Genomic DNA, 25,945 nt, shown 5'->3' with positions numbered 1-25,945 from the left:
ACACACACACACACACACACACACACACACACACACACACACACAGGCTATGAAACAAACAGCGACAGCGCACTGAAACTAGAATACGCTGTTGTGCACACAAACGTCTAACAAGACTGACGTGTGTTGCCGTACACAGAGGCAGAAAGTGAACACACCTCTCTGAAGTTTGCTATCAGCAGCAAACATGGCGGCCAATGACATCTACACAAGAAACGCAGCCGGTAATTCTTCAGTCCTGACGCAAACTTGACACACAGAAGGAAATTAAAGCTGCAAATTACAGAGACTCCACATTTTTATTCCCCTGCCGTCAAGTCATGGGAAACGAGAAGCTTCCTGATTACTCCACCGGCTTAGTGTGGGCTTTTTAGCTCCAGATGGTATAATCTAATGGCTGCATCTCTGCCTCCCCCCCACAAGCTTCCTCATGCTGACAGCGCAGACTTGAATAAAATGTAATAGGCCAGATTAAGCATTAACAAAAGAAGGGGAACAAGGATTTAAAAACAAATGACAGTTACTCTAAACCCAGAGGACAAGGCAAAAAGGCCCTTATGTCGTCTTGTGGGAGGGATGAGGCCAATGATTTTTATTTTTGGACTATGTGGGTGAGACCAACTGTCCTATATAAGCGCCATTAAAGACAATAAGAAGCAAACGGAGCATTCGGAGTCAATTTGACGATCGACTTCTGCCCTCATGTTTCAGGACTCTAACCGTTTGTGACCAACTCCTCTCCACATTGATTTTACTCAAGTTCTGCTGACTCAAACAGCATCAGCAGCTCATATTTTATTCTTGACAAAATATCTGTAGGTAAAACGTTTTCAAAACAATGAGCCACAACATTTTAATGCCCTGTTAAATCCTGTCAATCCTTGACGGGAAAGCTAAATGGAAAAGCTGTCAATACTGCATGGAGAAGCTAAAAGACTGACAACAGCCCAACAGGCTACCACGCAAACTTTTAAAGTGCTCCCACGTGCCGTGAAAGTGCTGCAGCAGGCAGAGGAGGAGCTGGGAACTAACATGAAAGTAATAGAGAACCTTTATTTTAAAAAAACAAACAAAAAAAACCCCTCAAAAATCTGAATTTGTTCCAGTGCTTCCAGGCCACGCTGAAAACAACCTTCAGTGTGGAAGTTATTAGAAGAAGACTATCCATTCTGAGCATTACTGTCGTGTATAAAAATAAAGGCTCAGAGAGAGTGTAATTCAAAAGGAAATACATTTTTTCCACATCTCTCCAGATTGCTTAGGCTGCTAGAGAGAACAAGACTTTCAGCAGATACCAGGAAGGCTGAACATTTTACAACAACTTTGTGATAATGTACTAGTGAGTTTGTTAAGTGAACCATGTCAATGGTTTGGAAGGTTAAAAGTTAAGATAAGAATCAACATTCTCTACAGGGTACAAACAGCTTAATGCTAGTCAAGCTGATTACTAATAAAAGATGTCAAATTACATGACTTTAAATTTCCTTTACATAATATGTAAAACCTGTTTCATCACGAGTCCTTTCTCCCACACTATATGTAATGTCGTCTCTGCTGCTCCAAACATTAATAATGACCGCTCCGGGCAGGAAGGTTAGAGAGAGAGAAAAAAAAAACTAATTAAAATGCTGCTCATATCTTTTGTATTATAGTTCTAAAGAAAAATATCAAAACAACAGGCAAAGCTTTTAAAAAGTTGCTCAATTTTTTTCCCCATCATGCCATTCCTAAATTTTAGGGTGCTTTGAATGAGATACCGGAGGAAGCCCTAAAGTTTCACAGTACTGCCCGTCCCCAACCTGTTGCTATCCGTTGCTGGTTAGTGACCTATGGAGAGGGTAATGTGTTTTTTACCTGATGTAAAAAAAAAAAAAGGACTAATTTGTCAGCTTTAAAACTACAGTTATGACACATCTGAAGCAGCTGCAGGTTAACTATCTGAGCAGATAGCCCAACTAATTAGGTTAATGGTATTTTATTACAATCCCCAAAGAGCAAAACTGTAAAAAGCTATACTATTCTGCACCGCAGACTCTTAAAAACTACTGTTAGCTGTGATTTGTATACGTAATTATTTACGTGCTTACATGTGTGTTAAGATAAAAATAAATCTAGTTAACGCTACAGCTGTAATAATGATTGTTGAAATTTGTGCTTTGTTTTGAATAAAAACAGGAATATGGGGTATTTTTACACAATGTCATGACACTGAGAATCTCATCAGCTTTCACTAAATTACTTTACTTATAAAAACGGTAAACTTTAGCAAATGTCAAGATTGAAATTGTAGACTTTTACTATTGCCACAACAGTGGAGGCACTTTTAATGTGAACAACCAAGTAGAAAACTGCCTCTCAATAAAACATCCTTCAATTTTTAAGATTACGTCTCCCTCATCTCCGATACATTCGCCTTTTCACTCGGCCTTTAAGAATGATCAACCCTGACAACTATAAAGCTTTTAGATTTCTGGCACGATTGGATAGAGTGTCTTGCAAACCAGATATGAGAGACTATAAACTGCTCTTTAGTCTTCCTGCTCTCCTATCCTCTTTCATGTCGGACTATTTTTGCCTTCTGATTCTTCCTTCATTTTTGGGCAGCTGCAGGCCGAGCCAACCCTCCTTACTAACACACACACACACAGCCAGGAATACAAGCTGATAGCCACCTCTCGCCATGGGTATAATTATAGACGTGTCGGAGGACAATAAGTGAAATCATTGTTTAATTCTCATATTACTCTGATGTTAAGTTTAACTCAGGAGTACCAGCAGGGAACTACAACCCAGGAAAAAAAGGAAAGACATTTTGTGGCATAGGTTTGATTTGATGTGTTAGAGACTTTCAGAATGAAGTGTCTACAAGTCGTCCCTCAATCAAAACCCATGTTTAATGACAGAACTTATCAAATATTTCCCCTATTGTTATTTAAAACCTTACATTGTGAAAGTAAGAGGTAATATTTGCCTAGCGGAAATAAAGGTAGCCAACATTACTGTCAACAAATCTAAGAGGAAGTGCTTTTATTTTGAAGAATCTGAAATGTCACGCGACTATAGTCCTAAACTTTAAGTTCAAGTCTCGAGTCTCAGAAGCAGCTTCAGTCCGAATCTCTGCCTTTAGATGCCGGTTTATTACTGAAGTCAACATACTAAATTCACCGTTTTATGGTCTGTTAACATTCACCATCTACACTCACCAGCCACTTCATTATGCAAACAACTGTTAGCACAAATAGAAAACCAGCCAGACACCTGGCAGCAACTCAATGCACTTAGGCCTCTAGACGCTGCAAAGACGACTTACTGAAGAGGATTTCAGTCATTTTCAGTCACTGCTAGACAAGACAGTCTGTGTATTTTACTTGGACTTTCCACGCATAACATTCTCTAGCACCGCCATTTGATGCAACCAAGGTATGAGGAATACCGTCTCTCAATGCACAGCACATCAAACCTTTAAGCAGATGGACTATAGCAGCAAAAAAGTGGTTGCTGCTCCTGTCCGCTGAGACCAAAACATGAGGCTGAAACACCGGCGCACATAAAGATTTGGTGAGTATTCAGGTAATAAGCAATGAATATGCCCAAGTATTGCTGTTGACCATTTTCTAAAGGCTGCTTCTTGAACGTGTCTGAGTAGTTCAGTGTAGTCCAATGGCTTCCACAGTCAACAGATCTTAATTTAACAGAGCACCTTTAGGACTCAGTGGAACAGGAGATTCATTTCATGTTCAAATCTGAACAGCTTTATGACGCCAGCATGTCAATATGGACCCAAAAACTCTTGGGAGTGTTTCGACAGCTTATTAAATCTGTGCAAAGGCGAATTGGAGCAGGTCTGAAGGCAAAAGGGAGGCCTAACCTGGTGTTAGCAAGTGCTGAGGTGGTGTATAGAAGGATAACTTGGTGACAGTTTGGTGGTGAATATGAATACAAATTTACACTCAAAACGGAACCACCATTAAGCAACCATTAACCATTAAGTCGAGTCATAACAACAACAAATGCCAGGTCACATTCCCAGCAGGTTTCCAACAAATGAACTGGGAACCTTTTCTGTTTTGTTTTTTGTCAGAAAGACTAGAACAAAGTTTTTGCTTCTTGTTTACATATCTTGTTAAATTTCCAGAATCTTCTAGCCCAAAACTCTGCCCATAAAGCAAAATGCATCACTTTTTAAAATTAAAATTATGGTATTTGAAGCTACTGAAGGCTAAAGAGGTCAATCAATGTTGGTGATGCTAAATTAGTATGAGTTTGGTGCAGGTGTTCTCAATGGCATATCTACAAAATGCTAACTCATTCCAAATTACTCCTCTTGTGGTCTTCCTAAAACTGTTTCCATTTCCGCTTCCTGGCACAAATAAATACAAAGATAAGCTGACAAAAACTTACCATGATACCACATATGTTAACATTTTCTTCTTTGACTACAATCAAACTTTGGACAACGTGAAATTACTTCTGATTGACAGCAAAGCTACTGCTAAATCAAGCGCCATCAGCTCTTTGATACTGCACACAAGCAAATAAAGACCCAAGAAGTGCAGCTACAAACCTCCTCCACACATCGGCCGAAGTCTTTGTTCTCCTTTTTGTCACAGATCTCAGAGACTTCTTTAATGACCGCCACTTAGAGTGCAACAGAGCAAAGCCCTTTGCTTCAAACCTGAAAACATGAGCTACTGTATTGGAAGCACATTGCATGGGGTGCAGGCTTTTTATGTCCGTTGTGTACCGTGTGGAGAAACCATTAGCGTAGTGTTTACATCCTGCTCAACGATTGAAAACCCTCTCCCATCGCCAACACAGATCCAGCACAGTTACTGGCGAGCTGTTCGCAGCTGAAAACCATTTAGTGCCAACACAAGCACTTGCACAAGATCAAAATACACACACGAATGGGGAAGTCAAGAAACACCAAGGTGGTACTGGTTATGTTTCGACTCGGGCCTCATTATCACTGACCTTTGCTTATCTGACTTTGAAACCAATTCACTCTGATGCAAACAGATGGAATTTCACAGAAGTTTAACAAAGTGCTGCCCTTATTTTAACAGCAAGAGACGTTCGCCTAAAAAAACAAAAGCGAAACTGACTGCACCTTAAAATGTGGATTGTAGCTACACGATTATTACCCTTACAATTGCAAACAATTGAAACATAGAAACTTCAAGCCAATGAAGCTCATTAGCTGCAATTAAAAACTGTTTATTCAAACTACTTCTGTAAATGAAACTCAACCAAGTATTAATTTGAAACAATCTACCCTGCCTTCAAATAATTAACCCCTATAAATTCAGAGTGCTCACCTGCATTACCCCCTTTTATTGCACATTGGCTACAAGTTCAGTACGTCTTTTTTTTTCTCTTTTTTTTTTTACTGGAAACATTTCAGCAAATCTCGTTACATAACCTACTAGATGCAATATGCAAGAGAAGTAAAATGAGCATGAAATAATAATAGCTTTGTGATGCTGCAAAGCTCAGAGTCAGCACTTCTGTGCTCGCTGGGCTTATTATTTCAAACATTACAAAAGCACAAACAGCCCCCTCTCATAAAGCATGTTAGTAAATGTGATGCACAACAGAGGGCTTTAGAAAGTTAAATAAGGACTAATAAAACAGAAGTTGGTCAATTCCGTAGAGCCACTAATACCACAGCGGCTTCAAACCACCACTGGCTTGTAGCTCTTCAGGGTGAGCAATAATAATAAAACATCTTAATAGGGATGTCCGAATCAAGGCTTTTTCTTCCAGATGCTAATTTGAGTCACAAAATGCCAACTATTGGTCGGTAAGTAAGTAGGTGAAGTGGAAGTTCAACATAATGGGAACAACCTGCAGTACAGCTTTGAGAGGCATCCACAAGAAAAAAGGTTATAATTTGTCTGAAAAAATAAAAAGATCGGCTGTGCAAACTACAGCACATCTTGTTGAGGGCGTGGCTGAGAGAAAAAAAAATAAATCTTCGCTTTCAGATTAATCTACTCTTATATTCTTATATTAAAAGGTATTTTCTGACCTGATAGTCTGGTAGACCCGGTTTGATTGAGAACCAAAGTTGCAACATTTGTTATGTTTTCACCTGCTGCTGTTTGTTTTCACACCGCACTTTGTCAAATGATCCAAATCCTTTGAAAAACTTGTTCCCCTCCTTGCCTGTGGTGGCGCTGCACCAAGAACCACTGAAGGAAGCGACACAAAAAACTCTGAAGACGACAGTGACTGCAACTTTCTTTTTTATGAAATGTAAATAAAATGTAAATGTGAAGTCATATTTCTCTGCATTTCTCTCCTGGCCAACCGACTTAGGAAAGGAAGGTGTTACTAGAACAAAAAGTCAAGTTTACTGCTAAACTAACTACAAAATTTTAGATTTAAACTTAGGTTAATTATCTGTAGCATCCCAGTAAATCCCAAAACATTACCTTTTAAAGTATCTATCTGCAAACTACAAGAGATGTCTCCCAAACTGGTTTTGCCATACTGCAAATTTGACAGTTATGGGGTTTACAAGTTATTTAAAAAGCGAATCTTAATCTGTTCAAATGAATATATTTCTGTAAAAGCTCTGCCAAATTAACATTGTGATTAATGACAAAACATAATTTAAAAATTGGGTCATTTTCTTCCACTAGCAGGCTCAGAAATCCCAACACACCAGTAAAGATGAGCCTTCCAGTGATTACACTCTCCATCCACACAGCACTATTTAAAAAGGCACCTCTTTGCTACAGAGCAGTCATTAAATTTCCTCAGATCTCCACTCCAAAATGAATAAGTGCTGGCTGATAGATAAGAAGTCCTAATTAAAAGCCAAAAACAGGAGGAGACAAAAAGGGGGAAAAGCAGCACCTCAGCCAAAATCGGAGATAAAAGAACTGCTGTAGCACCAGCTACACGTGGCCTCGATATTATTCCTGGGAGCTTCTTTCATACAGTCCATAAAAATCAGACGCAGAGCTGCAAGTACAAAACATTTACTGCAACGCCACTGAAATAAAAGTGTAGCTGAACACACGTAACTATTGGGCTTAATCATACAAAACGTCTCGACTGCATTGCCTTCATTTTACAGAAGATTCACTGGTCTGGAAAAAGTTTGCAGTGACCATAATAAAATGACTCGGTGGAACATTATGTGGAGAAACTAGTAATGTGACATTTTTCAAATAAATATTAGATTCTAAACACAAACAGGGTCAACTTTACTGAAGACGATACTTCTCTAAACAAAACCACCACTAACAGTCTCAGTTACCCAGATAACACTGAAAAAGCTGCTGCCTCATGCAAAAAATAGAATTAGTTCGATGCCACTCTGTACATTCACTCTACATACACGCTTGCTTATCTTGATGTTGGTTTGTATTGCCGTTCAATTGTTACCCCACTTCCTCATCAAAAGGATTCAGACTGCTGTTCTTATGCAAGCATTTAGTCTTTGAATAAAAAATATTCAAACACTTCCACACAAAATACACGACTTTCAAAATCCCCAAAATTTTCCAAACCATATTCTTCACAGTTTTACGTCACCTGCTTTGCAACTGACTGAAGCCACCAGTTGGAGGCACTAATATAAATAAAAATCAGACCAGGTAAATGGATAAAAAATACACATAATTGTGATCAATAATTATGATTAGTAATGTTCTTCTGAACCACAGAGGGATAGTAAAACTGAAACGACGATAGTAAAACATGCATGTTTTTTTTTTTTTTACAGCTGCTGATGGAATATGAGGAACAAGACCTTTAAAAACATCCCAGTTATTAAGTAGGTCAAAGACAAACAACGGTTGCTCAGTTAAAGCTGTTATTGTCCGCTTTGAATGCAATTAAGCAACTTTTAAATTTTTTTTTGTTTGTCAATTTATACAGAAGTGTATTTCTAATGGAGAATACCCAGGTGTCTGAGCACGTTTTCTCCCTACAGGTATGTAAATGCAATTCTTTTATACAAATTTATTTTACAGAAAAAAAAGGACTACAATAAATCTATTTTTAGCTGGCACTTTAGTTTAAGTTTCTAATTGCATTTACTCCAGCTCTGCCATAATGCTGTAAAAGAAAAAGAAAAAAAAAGGGGGAGTGCCTTAAAGGAAATATGATATTCTGAATCTCAAACGTAGTTAAAGCCTTCAAGGTCTGAAACATAGATAAGAATCAGCCGTTTCCTTGATTTGTTTTTAATCATGGAAATCATGTTAGTGCTGTCAAATAAAAGAAAACTTCTCTAATACAAAGTCACACCCTTCAAACCAGGTATGCTCCTTCTTATATGGATAATAATGTACTTATTCACCGCACCATCTTGAAGACAGTCATCTTCCACAAAATTACAGATTATTTTTTATCCCTTTCTCACAGGAATACAAGTCAATGGATGGGTTCCCACTTATCTTAGTCAAAAAGATGTAGTTAACATTCAGCTACGAAGGTCCATTTGCAGGAAAAAAAAAAAAGAGGTTTCAGGAGAGCTGCAACTTATTTTTCTATGTGCCTGAGCCAAGTGAAGGAGAGAGTGTTTGACTATATGGCATTACATGTGGCACTGATAGTTTGCTCTCAACATGTCAAGCTAACTACATACGGACAGTTTTTTCCCCCCCAAAATCTACATTACTATAGTGTAGTAGTTGAATTCTTATGATTGAAATGCAGATAATGTGTAGAAAAGTGAGGCTCACATAATCCCAAAAATCACATTTATTCAAATACTGACATAATTTTAGTGCTTCAAACAACAGTTTTTTGTTTTAAGAATTAACGCTCACCCATCTTAACAACCAGACTGTTTAAATCCACAGGCAAGATGCTGACCTGTTCCCAGCTACTTTAACAGGATTTCCACTGACACTGAATGTTTATTAAAAATTGCAGATGATGCACAAAATTTTAACCAGTCATTTGAATTTGTAACTTATAATGCACACTTTAATGTGACATAAATTAATAAGTCACATTCAGTATAATAAACTGAGGCTCAAAAAACAAACAAAAAAACTTAATGGTATTTTTTCCACTTTCAAAAGTGATGCAAGTTAATGTTAGAAGAAGACGGCATCAGTCTGTCGTTCGTGTGTATAAATCTCTCCTTCTGTGAAGGAAGTGGGAGGAAATCTCCCCCCCGTAGGCCTTGATACAGCCCAGGTACAACAGCCACGCCAGTATAACAAACTCCCAAAGTAATTTTGAGAGAGACCCCTTATTTTAGCAAGATGGTGTCACGCCGGGTCTCAATTCGCTGTGAATGCAGTGTGTGTGGGATCGTAGAGTGTGTGTGCCCCCTCTGACTGGACACTCGCCCCCCCAGCTCCCTTTGGTGTGTGTGTGTGAGAGAAATCAATCCACCAACTCCTGTTTGCACTCTTGCTGTCATAGATGGGATACACAGCACAGCACTTCCTTGTTCTGAGAGCTGAGTGACTGGAGCGCTACATGCTACTGTAACCTTCAGAAGGTGTGATAAACCCATGGCTACGTCATCAAGTCTGCTTGTGTCATTTTGTTGCTCTGAATTGAGGATTTGGACTGGAGAAGTTTTCTTCTTGGAACTTGTCAAGAAACTTTTAGATCGACTGGATTCCTCTCATTTAGTGATTTTAAATTTAAACTAAAACTTAATGGGGCTAATTCAATGACATGCACCTGTTTAATAGCTTGACATTTTATTTTAACTGTGTATCTTTTGTGTTGTATTTGTTGCTGCCTCTTGACCAGGACTCTCAATGGGTTTTTATCTTGGTAATAAAGAACAAATAACAATTTAAATCCGTTTCTTTGATAACGATGCGTAAAAAGCCTCTGGTGAACTGTTTTGGCGTCAGTTTAACCATATATTTTGGATATTGAATTAAAATCATCTGGTACTTCAAAGCTCAGGGTTTCCCCAAGTGTGTTATAAGCCTGGCGGGCCACCAGGCTTTGCTTGTGCCAGGCTAAGCATTGTTTTTATTTAAGTATTTTAAAAAATGTTTGCATTTTTTAAGACTTTAAAGTTGATGTTCAGGTATTAATCTTCCAATTTTTCAATAACACATGACTAACAAGTCCTGTTTTCAAATTTTCTGTCAACTTTAAACATTTTTTAACTCACAAACATCACAGGACGCTGGATGAATGACTGCCCCAGCACCCAAACACTGGGCCAAGTTTTCTGGGGGAAACCATGAAAGCCTATGACGGCAAAATTGATTTTAACAACATGAACAGGCCCACAGCATCACAGATCCGTGTTTAACAGTGAGCGTTAGTTGTTTTTATGCATGTTCATCCTTTATTTCACAGAAATCTAAATCTTTATATCTTAAAATTCAAAAGCAAACTCCACGTTTACATTTGTGATGGCAAACCAGATTTTCTCTGCTTCCCTGAATAAAAAAACAGTAAGATGAAAGGCTTTAGTTACATTTTAGTATTTTATTCCCCAGTGGATTTTGCCAAACTAAATCAAGGCAATCCATGAAAGAGGTCAGACTTTTTTATTTTTCAGTATGAGCTCACACTCCTACAGTAAAAATAACTATTTTAAAGCTTTAGTACATGGCGTGCCAACAAACCTGCCCTGCGGGTTGATCGAGGCCAACGAGAGGCGACTGTCCCTGTGAGAAGATCCTCCTTTCCTGCCTCATTTTAATGGACTCTAAACAAGGGTGTGAAGTCAAACTGCTAATCAGCTGTGTTTTCAAAGGCATTTTTCTGGATTAAAGTCGATGAAAATTGAGCTACGAAAGCTTTACCAGAACTCAACATTCAGGGTTTGGTAGCAGCGACTCGATGTTTTTAAGAATGGGTGATCACTTTTACCCTAACAGACATTTTTCCCCATCAGCTAACCTAACATGTCAGAGCTTGAACTGCTCAGGTATTAATTGTCTGCTTTCATTCTCCACCGTTTTAGTTCACAGTAGAGGCTTGTGTGATAACTAGGAAAATATTCTTAAGATTTGATTTATTCATGTCTTTTTTTTTATGTTGAAACAAATCTAAGTATTTGCCATGATGTTTTATTCCTATCTCTTTAAATGTTCTAATCTACAATTGGAAACAGCAAATCCATGTTAACAGTAATAATAATGAGGGAAACCTTGCGTTGAACTGGCAGGGCAGGGGAACAGAGTTCACCTGAAGCCTGGAGAAAAGCCCATCGTTTCCCCTCCTGTGTGACGTCAAGCTTTTCAAATCTACGGTTGAGTGCCGCACCTACGGCTCAGCCAAACCAGAAAGGCCAGTTTCACCCCTGCTCCCTGAGATCCAGCCCAACAAACAGCTGGGAGCTGCACTGAAGCCGCCGCAGCACTCCGATTCCCAGGAACCCCAAACCTACGACGACAACGACGACAACGAAGCTCCGATTTCATTAATAATTAACGGAGTGTGTGAGGGGGAAATAATAAGTAACTCCTCTTTGAGTGAGTGAGCGAGTGTGACGAAGTGAATGACCTTTGTGTGCTTGAAGCAGAATCCCTAGTTAGCTTTGCTTTTCATCTCATCTGGCTCGTGACAGGTCTGTTGGGTTAAAGGCCCAATTTATTGTTTTCTGGGAGTGAAAAAAATTTGCAAATCAACGCACAACATTGCTTAGAGATGAATCCTAACGACAAAAAAAAATTGTTTGTGATATATTTCACAAATCCAGAAACTCATGTATATAGAGTTTCACTGCAAGCTCCCAAAAGGTGTCAGGTGAAAAACATGAACTTGTGCCCAGCTGCACTCAAATTACCAACACGGCGTTTGCTTTGTCTTTTGTTGCTGTGGTGCTTAGCAGCGTTTTTAATCTGCAAGCCACAGTGGGGCGGGTTCAATAGGTCAAAGTAAAACACAAACTAAAGCTGAGAAACAAGACAACTGTGAAGTTGGTACAACACTCTTAAATTAATTCAGAGGCTGAATAGATCACCATGCTAGCTCACAGGTGGTACAGGGGTTTCCAGACGACGCAAAGGGATTTTATTTTTTAAACAGCAGGAGGTGTTCCTAATCGTATTCATTAAAAGTCCACATAAATACAACACAATCTGATTTAACCTCATTAGAAGCAAGTATTAAACAGTTTCCTAATGAAGTTTAAAAAGGTTTCGTCACTGCTGAACCTTATCGGACAAGAAGAACCTAAACAAAGGAGCAAAACTATGGGAAAATGTTGCTGATCTGTCTAAAAAATGCTGACTATAAACAACATTAGAGACTGTTTGGGTTTTCATAGAAATACTTTACACAATTCCCGATGATTTGGCAGAAAGAAGAAAAAAAAACAAGATTACGTAAAAAGCTGTCAAACCAAAAGACTTAACGATAGTCAAAAAATATTCTCACACCATGCTTGAACATTTTCAGCTTCTGTCACATTACAACCACAGACCTGCTAATTTTATAGGATAGTTGAAGGAAAATGATCGTAGGGCTTCTCTACTAAAACATATGTGGGTTAGGAGAGTGTTAAATATATTACTATGACATCATCAGTAGGGATAAACACACAGGTACCCAGCAACTCTTAACTAAAACTTTGAAGATCATTTTAACTACCGTTTCTTTTAATAGTCATATTTTCATTAGCTGTTTATTACTTTATGATTTGATGCTTTTAAAACTAAAATACATTTATCTGGTTGAATGTAAATGTTGGTACTTATAACCGGTGCTGCTATCTTGTCAGATCCATTGTCAAAAAGAGATTGCAGACCTCAAGGAGGTTTTTTATTTGATTTAAAAAATATTATTATCACTGTGTAATATCACCAATATCCAACTACCACAATCCAGATTTATTTAATTACAGTTTGTGGCTGTACAGTAACAAAATGCAACAGGATATGAACAAAATTTCAGGCGAAACCTTCTGCTATTTGCCCTCCAACGTAACAAAAAGTAAAATCAATGTATAACATAATATGTAGTTCTATACATCCATGCAGTTGAATACTCAACTCTAAAAACGCCTACAGCGACCTATTTTAGTATTCAAAACACTAAAAATGCCTCAATAGGCATCAATAAGCGCAGTGGAAACCATCTTAGTGCTAACACAGATCCTAACGTCAATCAATAGTCCCCCTCATCTATGCTCAACGAAAATTATTCACATCAATTAATAGCGTGTCAAGTAGCAAGTTGATATGCTTTGCGAAAAATAATCTGGAAATAGGCAGATTAAAATTTTCTGTGAGTAATGCTGAGTTATGTTCCACAGAAAAATCCTCAAATAGGTAAATCTGTGAATACTGAACCGCAAATGCTGCTGAAGACTGGTGCAAAATTAAAATAATATGCATTACTAATCATTCTGGCATCAGACCTAAACTGTCTGCTGTTTTCATAAACACACAAACCCTAAAAACCACAATGAAAACCACAGTCTGGTCCCGAGCATGACGACGTGCCAGCGGTGCCACATATACCAGTAAAATAAGTCAGAGTGTGTGATACTGAAGTGGCTAAACATGTGCAACATTATACGACTTCCCTGCAAGAACAAGTCTCGATAATACAGGGCATGTACTGCTGAAAATATTAACCAAAGGCAGCAGACAGGTATCTGATTTCAGGCCAGTTCCTGTTCAAAAACAGGCCAACTGCCAACATAAAAATCTGATATAACTGCGCAGCTTCGGGTTATAGTTATAAAATACGCTCACTTCCATGTTATCTTATGAAACGTTCATAAAATACAAACAGTCTTTGTGATAAGTAGCAAAAGGCCTCACTAGAAAAATCCCTGCATGTGAAGTTATTGTTGGACATATTTGCACCCCATATCACAAAATATCTGGGGAAAAACCTACATAGCAAACCTTTATGTAAATAAAAATGAATGAGATAAAAATTGCCCATAAATGTACTTATTTTAAAATAATTTTCATCTTTCGAGCATGTATAAAATGTGAGCCAAATATTCTGACGTTTTGACATCACTTATTGAAACATATATATAAGAAATCAAGAGTTTTTATAAATTTAGCTATCATAAACCAAGATAAGTAATATTCAAATGATTCCTATAGCCCTTATAGATAATCACTGGTATCCTACATGCTGATGTGAAAGCATGTGAATGATGTCAAACACAGAGGGAGAGAAAAAAGCAGGTCATGTTTGTGAACTTGGTGTCTGGCGGTTAAGGTACACAGTCATACGGGGTGTTATTGTTGTTCCTAAATTAGGCATGGGCTGGTGTGAGACTCTCGCAGTACAACGACCTTCAGCAAAAATGCCAGTTTCATAATATTTACGTGTAAATGTGAGACAAAATGTACAAAGTTTGATTTATGTGCCTTTATTTTAAAAATAAATAAATCAATCAATCAATCCACCAGTTTCCTCACTGGTACTAAAGATAATTTAACATCTTGGTGGTTACAGTTATATTATTATTTATTGTTATTTTGATACACTGACTTGGGGAAAAAAGAAAAGAAATAGAAAATAGAATAGAATAGAAAAGTTTTCACTTCGTAAATTTGAAATTATTATGTCGTCTTAAGATGGAGAATTAGGGGAAATTGGACATAGAAACAAAAGGAAGAGTACATTTCTGCCAAAATACTCAGAAATTAAGATCAAAACATTTTCTCGAAATAACGAGGAAACGTCCGAGTCTGAAAAGTTTAAAATTTGCTAGAAAAATCACTGAAATTGTGAACTTTTTCCTCCCTAGAAAATTCCTGAGATTAATCTCATAATTTCTAATTTCTTTGCAGAAATGTACTCCTCTTTAAAAAAAAAGATCTACAATGGCCCTAACATGCCACCATAATATCTTAATTTTATTTCCAATCAATTCTAGCTGTATCTGAATGCTTTCTATTTGTTAGTCGCTACTGATTAACTGAATGTTTTCCATTGAGGGAGAAATAAAGGATTTTTCAGCTCACTTTTGAACTTTGCATTAGCTTCCAAGGCCTTTTTATCATTCTACTATTGCTAATTATTTATTAACTAAGGTAGCTAGAAGAAGGCTGTCAAACAGAGAAGGTCAGTGATGAGTTAGTCTAATTTATAATGTTTTATTTCCAGCTATCACATTTATTTTCTATCCTTACAGACAATTTTTCTAAGCAGATAAATATCCGAACAGTCAAGTTTTTAAAGGGTAATATTGCAGCCACCTGCCTGGCAGTGAGCAGCACAAGTTTTTCGGTTGAAGAAAGCTTAAGAAAAAGAAACGGGTTCCTGTTCCCTTTCTTCTGCTCCTCTCCCAGTTTAACTACAGACTCAGACAAACACTGCAAAAATAAAATCTTACAAGTATTTTCCGTCTAGTTTCTAGGTCATAAAACTTAGTAAATTTGAGATAAGACAAAACTAGCTTCTAATGAATATTTCATAAAGCTCTAGGAGCTTGATTTAAGTAAATAAATGATTATTAAAACATTGGTTCTACTGGAAGATTATTTCTCTTAAAAGATTATAATTTGTACATAACTTTAACATTCTGCTCATAGTAAAACAGCAGAGTATTTTAGTTTAATTTCCTTTGAATCTTCAATAAACACTTGATTTAAAAAAAACAAATGCAGTAAAGCTTGAAAGCCTCGCCTTCATTAAAGCTCAACAACAGAAGGATCCAGTCTGTTCAGCCACTTCCCAACAATGACAAAAGGACAGAACGAATTGGACCGACCTGTATTTCTAGCTTGTATGTGTGTCAAAAGACACGGTTTGACGAAGACTTCACTGTAAAATAGGAAATCAGTGGGTCATTCGCAAGGAAGCGGACAAGCAACAACATTCTGGAGACATTTTACACCAAGAAACACTCTTTGGTGCTGAAGTAAGTAAAGTAAAAACAGCTACAGCTTTGCGTTTGAAAACAAGTCGCCTGCGTGTCATGCACTTTTCAACAAGTTCCTCAAACCGACTGCCGGTCTTAGCCTTGCATAACGAGCCACTTAACATATCTGCCATTTAACACCGCTAAACACATGTCACAAGGCACTTCTCTGACGATACGCCCGAGCCGGACCGGGACGTCCTCACAGGTTACGTTTACTCCCACCTCAGTTTGGAGTACGGTGGACATTCGCTGCCATTTGGTCCTGCATCTGTAGCTTTCCAAACAGAACCGTTTGTGAGGGGAATGCACATCGGTGACCTTTCACCCAGCAACTCTGTTAAGGACTGGCAATGATCAAAACCCTTTTGTCTCCTGAATGGAAAAATTCAGATTAGATGTGATCGGGCTAATGAATAAATGACTTCAATCGAATGCACATCACATGGTTCGAGGAATGAGGGGGACGGGGTTTCCGACCGCTACAGGAAACATATCCTCCTCCTTCCCCTCTTCCTTATCGTCATATCATTTATGAAACTCCACTTTGGAGGAGAAATTGCTGTGTGCCAGTGAGAGGCATAGAGGAGAGCTAAATGTAATGCTCTCCTTGTCATAATGAGAGGTTGGAGCTATTCTAGATGGACGGTTATCTGCCTTCATCCGGCCAGTAACCGCTCTCGCTTGGTACAGACGAGAAAAATGCAACATTAATGGCCTCATCCGTCTGTTAAAGCACTGGCATTTAGCATCAAGACAGATATTTAATGCACAGCTTCATGAATATTTCTATTTTAGTTTAGTCAGCTCTTCGTCAGGCCTGAAAGGAAAAGATGCTGAGCACCAGAGAGGTGGACATTAAGAGTAGTTTTTGTTTTTAAGATTTCCTTGAGGAAACAAAAAAAAATACACATTTTTACATCTTACAAAAATCTTATTTTTTTGTTTATTTGGAATTTTTAAAATATTTAATCTTTTTATAGAAATTTTATTTAAATTTATTTTAAAATTAGTTTTCATTTAATATTTATTTACATATTTTTTAATCTTAAAAAATTTATATCATTTTTAAAATTATATATATCTAGATATAGATATATATATATATATAAGTAAAGATTTAGTGACCAGTAACCCTAAATAATGTTTAATACAATTTACTGGATTTACCAAAAAAGCACATTGAAGTAGTACTAATCTATAAAACTGTCATGCCAAAACAATACAAGGTTCAGTTTGAACATACAGCTGTCGGAAACAAGTTAAGGAAATGTATCGTAATGTTTAAACATTAAACCGAAAAGATTCAGCTACCGTTACTGAATATAGACAATAAAAAATAAGATAAACTTCTTCCCAAGTACGCTCCAAAGGTTTATTGAGACTATAAAAGGATTTCTCACTTGATTCAAGATATACGACAGTTTTTAAAGCCCCAAAAATCTTACGTAAGGCTTATATATCGATTAAAATTATTTTGTGGAAAAGCAGAGAAAATGTTATGGAAATGCAGCTAATTTTCAAAGAGAGTTTTGATTTAATATACTTAAAAGATTTATCAAAATGACTAACAACACATTGTTGTTTTTAAATAATTTACAAGATATCTGAAAGATCTTTAGATTTACATGCAATGCCACATTATCTTTCATAAACATAAATAATGTTTTCTTAAATGAAATAAAAATGAGTGTGAGTTTTTTTGAAAGCTTGTTACATAAAACAGCAGTAAAATATTTGATTTTTTTTTTTTAATGATGAAGAAACATAATCCTCCATTTTTCAGTTCATAAATCAATTGATACCAACAGGTTGGAGCTTTAATTCACCTAAAAAGTGTAAATCTTTTGGTAGATTATTGGTATTGATGTGCTTCCCAACTGTTCAGGCATAAAAACTTGAACACATTTGTTTCCTACCATCACATCACATCCTCTCTGAAACAATACAGCTCAATCATTTTTAAGCTAGCCGCTCTATTCTGGCTTCATGCCCCGATAGCGACGCAGCTAAATACGGAGGTGCGTATCTCTCGGAGTGCGTGCGGTTGTACCCTCACCTACATGTGGTCAACATGCTTTTCCTTTTACAGAACACCGGAGGTAATGATCTGTGCTGTTTAATGTGCCAACACACTCAGGTTGACTCATGGAGTGAGATCACGGTATCAACAGATAACGTCTGACAGCAGCCTGGTGTTTTTACACGGAGCAAAAACCTGAATTGTCCGCCACCAAGAAGCCTTCCTATTGGCTGATAAGAGCCCACACACCTGAGCTCTGCTTTTCAGTAGAAAACTAAAAAGATTCATTTGTGTTATTGTTTTTCTACCAGAAATTTCCACAAAAATAAAGTTCACTGTAATCTCTCAGCAGATGTTTTTAAAGTCACTCAGAGTTAAATTAATAACCGTAAAACCATGAAACGTCCTAATCAATGTGATTTCTTTATATAATGCCCATTCACAACAAATGACAACTCAAAGTATTTTAGGTGCACAGCTTAACAGACCTTTATTCTTCCAACAAAACAATTTGTTTCCCATTGCTCAAATCCTTTGCAAAGCACCAAGTGATTATTCCAGTGTATTTAGGAACCTCTTAGCTTAAGAAGAGATAATGGAGCATTGTTTGACATCACATGGTGATGTGTGTTGTTGCAGTGTTTATAATCACTTCCTGCACCTGTATAAGCCATAATGACGGTTGTGCCTCTCCCCAACCTCAAGGCGTCACTTGAAATCCAACACGACGAAACCTTTTGGTAGATTTTAAACAAAACTGAGTATGTGTAGTAGATAGGAACTGAAGTTTAATTGGAAGTTTGTGTTTGCACAAAGCTTCTTCCTATTGTTAATGATCCACCATCACAACAAACAAGTACTTCCTGCTGGGAAATATTTAGTTTTCCTGAGTCAACACAGCCCTGTGCAAACAATACGCGAACTGATTTCTTCAGTGTGAAGCTACTTCACCGACGTATTACCGTTTTGAATGGCAAATGAGAGCCTCTGTGTATCTAAAAGGCAATGTTCTGGCCTTTATTTCCCCTCTACAAGAACGCACGTTTCACCAAATTCAAATGATTGTTTCCACACCAAGACGTGCCCCACATAGGAACCACAAAAGATTAAAGATAACAATTCAAAACATAAGCTAATGTGGGCAACGAATACCACATCTGCTCCAGAAGAAACATGATCTTTTTAACATTTCTTATTGCTACCCATTTATTTGCTGCTAGTTTGGTACATAAGAAGAAAAACACAAAAAGAACACCATCCACTAAATCTACATGTACTTCTAAAGCTCTAATTATGCAGAATATTACACCTTTCAGTCCTTTTGCTCTTTGTAGAGTCATATTGGCTGGTTCATTATTCAGGTTTTCTGCTACGCTAGCCAGCTAGCATCCAGACAGGCTGTAACTAACGTCATTGCCTCAGTAGGAGTGACGAACGGCACTCCTTTAGCTTTCACACCATGACTGTTTGTGTTTTTTTAGTCCACAAATACTTCCAGATGGATGAGCCCTTCTATGAATGACAAGAGACGCTTTGTAGCTTCCTTTCAGCCAGAAGACAGGCAGTGCTCAGCAACATTTATCTGCTTATTAAACTAATATAGTTGTTGCCAAACATTTATGGTCAGAAAGATGGCGACTGTGTGAACGTAACATATTTTCGTGCCGCTATTACGCCTAAATTTCTCCACTGTGGGACAATAAAGACTATTTTTATTGTAGTTTTTCTTAAAGTGAAAGAAAAGGTCAGTATTGCAGCTTAGTAATAACTAAATTTAGTAAAAACATAGTTGGAAACCAAAAGCGTTGCAATCATTGCATTAATGAAGGTAACATCGCTGTGCACCGGTTGCAGTTGTATACCCGATCAACGATCTTTAAAAACCCTGACGATTTCGATTTTGGTCAATAATTCCTTTTTTTTGTCGAAAAAGTCGCTAAATGTAGCAGCAAAGTTACTAAAGGGAACAGCAGATGATTTATAGACCTTTGCAAATGGTAATGTAGCATCAGTAGACGTCATCGCTCAACCAAATTTAAGGAAATCTTTGTTGATTTATCGGGTCACCTCTACTTATAACGCAAGTTATCAAGTTGTTTTAAATAAAGGGAATTTTATTATCAATAACGTATGTTCATTCAAGGTTATTCCAGTCAATGTTAAGTCATACGGCTTTGGTTTTAGCTTAAACATTTGGGAGATAAATTGCCCCAAACTCCAATGTTATTTCTTACAACACTAATTTTATTCACCATTTCAAATGGATTCTTTGACTACTTTTTGCCAACCTACCTATGCTATGCGTTTCTGGTCATTTGCAATGACAAATACATTAACAATCATGTTAAACTGTCTTAAGTTCCAACATAGACAATTCCAGGTTGAGGTGGCAGAAAGTCAAAAAGGAAGACCTGCCTGGAAACACAGACTAAACAGATACCTAAATTTGCTCTGCCCTACTGCAAGGAGTGGGAAATCCAGCATAATTGCGTAGGCACGCTGGTGAATCACTCTTGTGTGGCAAACGACAACAAAGGCAGAGCAAAAGGACTGAGAAATTAGTCATTTATGACACTATTCGGGAGAGTCGTCTTACCTGTCCTGTTGAAATCTCAATGACTTGCCCCTGTGAGGGCCTTGTTGACATTTCGAGAGAAAACCGTTAAGAAAGGCCGATCGATCAGCGTCTGTTGATCATTTAAAACCCCTTGTAGCTAATGGTGGAGGGAAACTTCCAACAGATGTCCCCCGTTGAATCAACAAGTTGAATCCCACATCAGCGGCTAGTTAGGAGAGTTAGCCTGCGAGCTAGCGACTAGCTTGTAGCTGTTGCGCGTCCCATGTTTGTCAACGGGCAACAACCGTGCGAAAAAGCTCGTGTTTCCCCCCTCAGCTTTGCTGTTTGGCTTTAACAGCATTCAGGTCCAAATAAGCATTTATAAATGGAAAGCAGAGGAGTTTGCAGAATGGGTACGGTTTCTGGGACAGCTAGCGTGTTGTGCTAGCTTGGGAGGAAAAAGTTGAGCAACGGTTGAGCTAAATGGGGACAAGGCAACTTAATTCTTCATGAAAAATTTTGTTTTCATCCAAAGCTAACTCCACAATACTCCTCGACGGCGTTTCAGCGATCCTCTTGTGCCAACAGATGTTTCTTTTAAGCTTCGAGATCAGGTCCGAGGTCCAAAAACTTTCAGGCCAAAAGTTATTCCCGACTCTGACAGGACAAAGTCAAAATATTCCACTCAGAAGATCCCTGGAAGGAGACAGGAAAGGTAAAACTTTGCAAAATAGAGACATTGCAGGTGAGAAACTCCGAAAAGAGTCTGTTGCGTTGGCTAACTGTTAGCCAAAATCGCTATTTCAACGTCTCTTTCAAAGCAAGGCTTAGCTAGTTAGCTTCTATCACCCAGCGACAGACCGCAGTGGCGCTGACTGCCAAAAGGGCGACCCGCAAAAAAAAAGAAAAGAAAAAAAACTCCCAAATCCACGCAAATTACCGGCGATTTCTCTTTCTCGCGTTGCGTGATTGGAATAAGGTCGCTCACCGAGTGCTGCACTGCAGTGTGGCGATATAGCAGCAGCAGCTCGTCCTGTCGGTGCGCCGACTGAAGGAGGAGGAATCATCAAGTTGTTGAATCCATTATAGGGCAAAGTGGGGCTTTCTTCTTTAGGAGGTGTGTGTGTGTTACGGGCGGCAGGAGGAGGGGGGTAGAAAGGCGAGGAGCTGCGCCCCGAATGCGGTCTATCCTGCCCTGATACCGGAACAAGCCAATAACAGCAACATGGCTGCTTGCACCACGACTAAGAGGGAGGGAGTTATGTGTTCGGCTTTGCTCGATTTTTTCCGAATTTTCACTGCTGAGCGACTGACCGCCCGGAGATGGGAATTCCGACTACTTTCCGGGATCCGACTCAGACGCCTCATCTCAATTCAAAAATACTTTATTGATTCCAAAGGGAAGTTAATGTTTTTGTAACTCATGCTGTCCAATATTCTTCAAGGAATCGATGCTGATGGTTATGAGGAGAAATGGTATCATGTAGCAGTCTGTAATACAACATATCTGAGGAAGCCTCTGACTGAAGACACAGTTTTTGTACGATGGTCTCGGGAAGAGGATGCTCAGGGTTGTCGATAATTTTCTTGATTTTATGTGCTATCATCTTCAGATTTTCCAGGACAGAACTATCCTTCTTAATCATGTTGTTGAGCCTTTTAGGTCACTTACTTATGCTACTACCCCACAACAAATGATAGTAGAAAATATTTACATCTAAGCTTCCTCAAGAAGTGTAATCTGCTCTGCCCCTTCACTGTTTAAAAAAAAACGTATCTATTTACATTTCAATTTTTGTATTAAAAAAAAAAATCAAAGACCCACTAACTTATCGTAATCTTTCAGTTATCAGATTCTGATGAAAACATGAGTTGGTTGTGGTTTGTTCATGTTTTGGTGATTGATTTTGGATCAGATCTAGATGAAAACAGACAATAATAAAAGTGAACTTTTGCATTGTATTTACTCCAGTTCTATGGACTCATTTACCTCTCAAAGCATGCTCCTTAATAAATTTTACTGTTTGTATTTAATCATTCTTTTACCTTTATTGTCCATATCTGGTACATTATTAACTTTTATGGCTAAAGCGTGAAGCTTATTAGTAATATTTAGCTTATTTAAATCTATAATACAAATAAACTCTACATGATTGAGGAGACAATCTTTAAGTCATATTTAATGTAAAAAACATATTGTAATGTTCAGAAATAATTATATATGTGCAGTGCAGCAAATATTAGTTCTTATGCTGGAAATAAATGTGCGCTTTATATTAAAAAGGGGGAAAATGTTTTTTCCCTCCCATAAGTCATGATAAAGATTTGGCTGAATACGCTGGCTCGGTCACTAGCAGCACATTTGTTTGACCGCAATTCCTTTATGTTGGAAAACAGCAGGTGCTGGTACAGATGTCCTCAGAGGAGTGCATTAGACTTTTAAAAGCTGTTCGAGATAAGAAAAAATAATTTAACTTCATTCTTACTGTGAGTAACAATTTAAATAAATACAAGATTTGCAAAATATATGCATTACACATCATAAATATTATAGCTGTCTTTATTATTCTGCATTACACTTCTTTATTATGGTGATTCAAGAAGTACGCTTATGAAACATGAATTATTAAAAACAACCATACGGTTGATATGGGCTCTAACATTGTCAGAATCTATTTTATACTACTAAAATTAGCCCATTTAATCTGAAGTGTAGACATAATTGATTATGTTAGCAAAACATATCTATTTTGTTTTCTGAGAAAATTATTTAATAAGGACATATGCATATATATATCTTTTTACAGTAACTGTTGACTTTCCAACTAATGCAAATTGATTATTAAACAAACTTAAAGTAATTGTTTTTACAACTGTACTGGCAAATTCCTAACTGTATTTCATAAAGTAGAAATATTCAGTTAGGGTTCTTCTGTAATATCTCATCCCTGTTTTCTTTCATCTTTTGCACATTTAGTTTTCCCCAATTTAGAAAAAGACATAGGTAATGTTTGTGTTTGCAAATTATACACCAATGTGACAGATGTAAAATGTTTTGTGGAGCATTGCAGCTTTTCCACTGGACTATCTATCGCTAATGAACTGAGTTACTGAGGTACACAGTTTTACTGTATTTTATGATGCAAAGCATTTTGACCTTCTCACATGTCTGTTGACATTCTGCTGTAGCTTTAGTTGAATGCAGAGTTTCATATTTCACAAAAACTGGCATCACACGTTATGCGTCATTAATAGATAAACATTTTTCACTGTGACTATTACTTGCTAATTTTGAAACTACTTCCTGAGTGACAACAATATTAGAAACTACTGAAAATCCTCACAATAATTATCTGCCTAAATGGTTGGATCATGGCAAAAAGCTAAGGTTCTTGGAAGCTTAAATTGACACATTTCGAAGTTCCTACTAGCTACTGTAGCATCTACTGTGATGCTAATGCTAGCTTGTAAGCATGAACACAAAACATATTTATTCCATTATAAAATACTTCCATTGTGTATATTAATATTGCTGTTGCTCTGGTTTATGACAAAGTTTCATGTTTCACAAATCTTGGCAGCTTATGATTCAATGCTGGTGAAATTTTACTTTTGTAGTAGTTTTGCTAATATAAAAACTGCAGCCTCAGAAATCCTAATATATAAAAACTGCTGAATACAATCTGAGTAAAATAGTTGTCTGAATTGTTTCCATCAAACAAAACAAAATAAATTAATAAACAATCTCAACACAGTTGACATAATGAAATATTTAAAGAAGCATGTAAGGCAAGGATGTTTTACTGTGTTGTGTCATTCCTTTACACCGAAGTTCAAAGTACTTCACAGATAATAAAGGAACAAAGGTAAACTAATTGCAACAAATTTATAACTAAGAGATGATAAAATGCATTGAGAAAATAGTCATTGTGCTTCATGGGGAAGTTGTAGTAAATTAATGTTAGTGACTTACACATATTTATGTTACTGAATTATTGTTTCCAATCAATAGACAAAGGGGTTGTTAATTCACTGTTGCGCATTTCGACACTTTCTAGCTCCAATTCAGTCAAATTATGGGCCCTCTGCTCTAAAAATAATTTCTAAATGTAAATACCCTCTGTTGTTTCTATGTGTGATTGTGAAATACAGACTGGAGCCTCAGATATTTTCAAGTTACTAAGCAACAACAGTAGGTTGCCTCGCATAATGTGGTCTCCCCCATGAAAAGAAAACGAAAAAGGATGCACGATCTGTCAGCTGGGAGATCTGCAGAGTCGCAAATAGTCACACAATAAGAGGATGTAACAGGCAGAAAATAAAAGACGAATCCAGGAAATGAAGGGCTCTGAGAGACTGGTTCAAAATGACTGGGAGGGAATCCAACTGGCAGGATTTCCCGATGAATCAAGGGGAAAAATCACCTTCCACATGTGGTGGGAGGATACTCCAGGATAGGTGCGCCATTAAAGTACCCTATAACAATCGTATTATAACATAAAACCGTGTATATCTTTTTATAAAGAAGTAACAATTTGTTAGCACAGTTTTAAAGTGGATGTCAATCGTTTGTGGAGGAGGAAAAAGTGACAAATATCGCCATCTGCAGGCTGGTGGAATATTACAACTTATTCTATCGATCTATCTATGTAGTATATTTTCAGTGTCAGTTTAGGTTGCCAAAAAATCCATCCATTAAACATCATATGTATTTGGTAATATTTTCCATCAAACCTGGCAAGCTACACATATGACCAGGTATTTGATATCAGTGTTTTCAGTTTTTTGAGTTTCTGTAAACTCAGCGGACTGGTAATCATCAAAAGGAGATTTATCATAATTCTCTCTAATACAGTTTCAAATGTGATTTATAGGCAGCAGAGCATAGACAATCCAGCTGTTAGGACCTGATAATAAACAAACCGTGGAGGGAGTCAGTGAGAAATGTCATGCGCAGTCTGTGAGGAAGAGATAATCTTAATTTGACTTTTACTGACATTAACAGAACAGTGTTGGTGACAAATTTAAATAAAAAAAGTGTGGAATCTGATGTAAAAACTAAGGTTACATTTACATATTTTTATAACCTGTTAAAGGCAAGATTATTTATATCACCTAAGTTAAAAAAGAGGATAACATCTGAAATTTTTCACATTACAACCACAAACTTTAATGTATTTCACTGGGATTCTCCGTGATATGCACCACTTTGTGTCAGTCTAACTATTAGGTGAACAACAAGTGTGACTTTCTAAATGTTGGTCAAACAGAAATCTGAAAAGTGTGGCATGCATTTGTACATAGCCACCTTGTGCACTGCTAATCAATGTTATTTTGCCACTCCTCTTTAAATCTGTGCGACAGAAAGCTGGGGAAAGAGATAATGCCTTACCTAAAAAACAAAAGAGGAATGAAATATTTTTTAAACACTAAAATGATAGCTGAATAGAATATTGTTGTAAAATCACGTTTTTCTATGAAAACCAGGTGATGCAGATTTAGATTAGCCTCTCAAAGTTGACCCACCAAATGAAGATTTATGAAAAACAAAAATTAAAGGCATAGAAAGAACAAA

The 25,945-nt window shown here is 37.3% G+C and overlaps 1 protein-coding gene across 10 annotated transcripts in view; it reads right to left on the bottom strand.

Annotated features, from left to right (window-relative positions):
* The window catches only part of mark2b (MAP/microtubule affinity-regulating kinase 2b), a 61,781-nt gene extending 40,143 nt beyond the window's left edge, over nt 1–21,638 (bottom strand). For 3 of the 10 annotated variants that reach the window (XM_007574591.2, XM_007574592.2, XM_007574588.2), the window contains exon 1: nt 20,410–21,637. In XM_007574591.2, coding sequence (XP_007574653.1) covers nt 20,410–20,460 — 51 coding nt within the window. In that variant the 5' untranslated portion in view covers nt 20,461–21,637. Of the gene's footprint in view, nt 1–20,409 lie in introns of all 10 variants that reach the window. The other 7 variants (XM_007574585.2, XM_007574590.2, XM_007574593.2 and 4 more) reach the window with 5 other exon arrangements.
* Nucleotides 21,639–25,945: the final 4,307 nt, after the last annotated feature.

Source organism: Poecilia formosa, unplaced genomic scaffold (genome assembly GCF_000485575.1).
Source record: "Poecilia formosa unplaced genomic scaffold, Poecilia_formosa-5.1.2 Scaffold357, whole genome shotgun sequence".
In the NCBI taxonomy this organism is placed as follows: Eukaryota; Metazoa; Chordata; class Actinopteri; order Cyprinodontiformes; family Poeciliidae; genus Poecilia; species Poecilia formosa.
The sequence above is the reverse complement of the archived record's forward strand: the minus strand, read 5'-3'. Positions and strand labels throughout refer to the sequence as shown.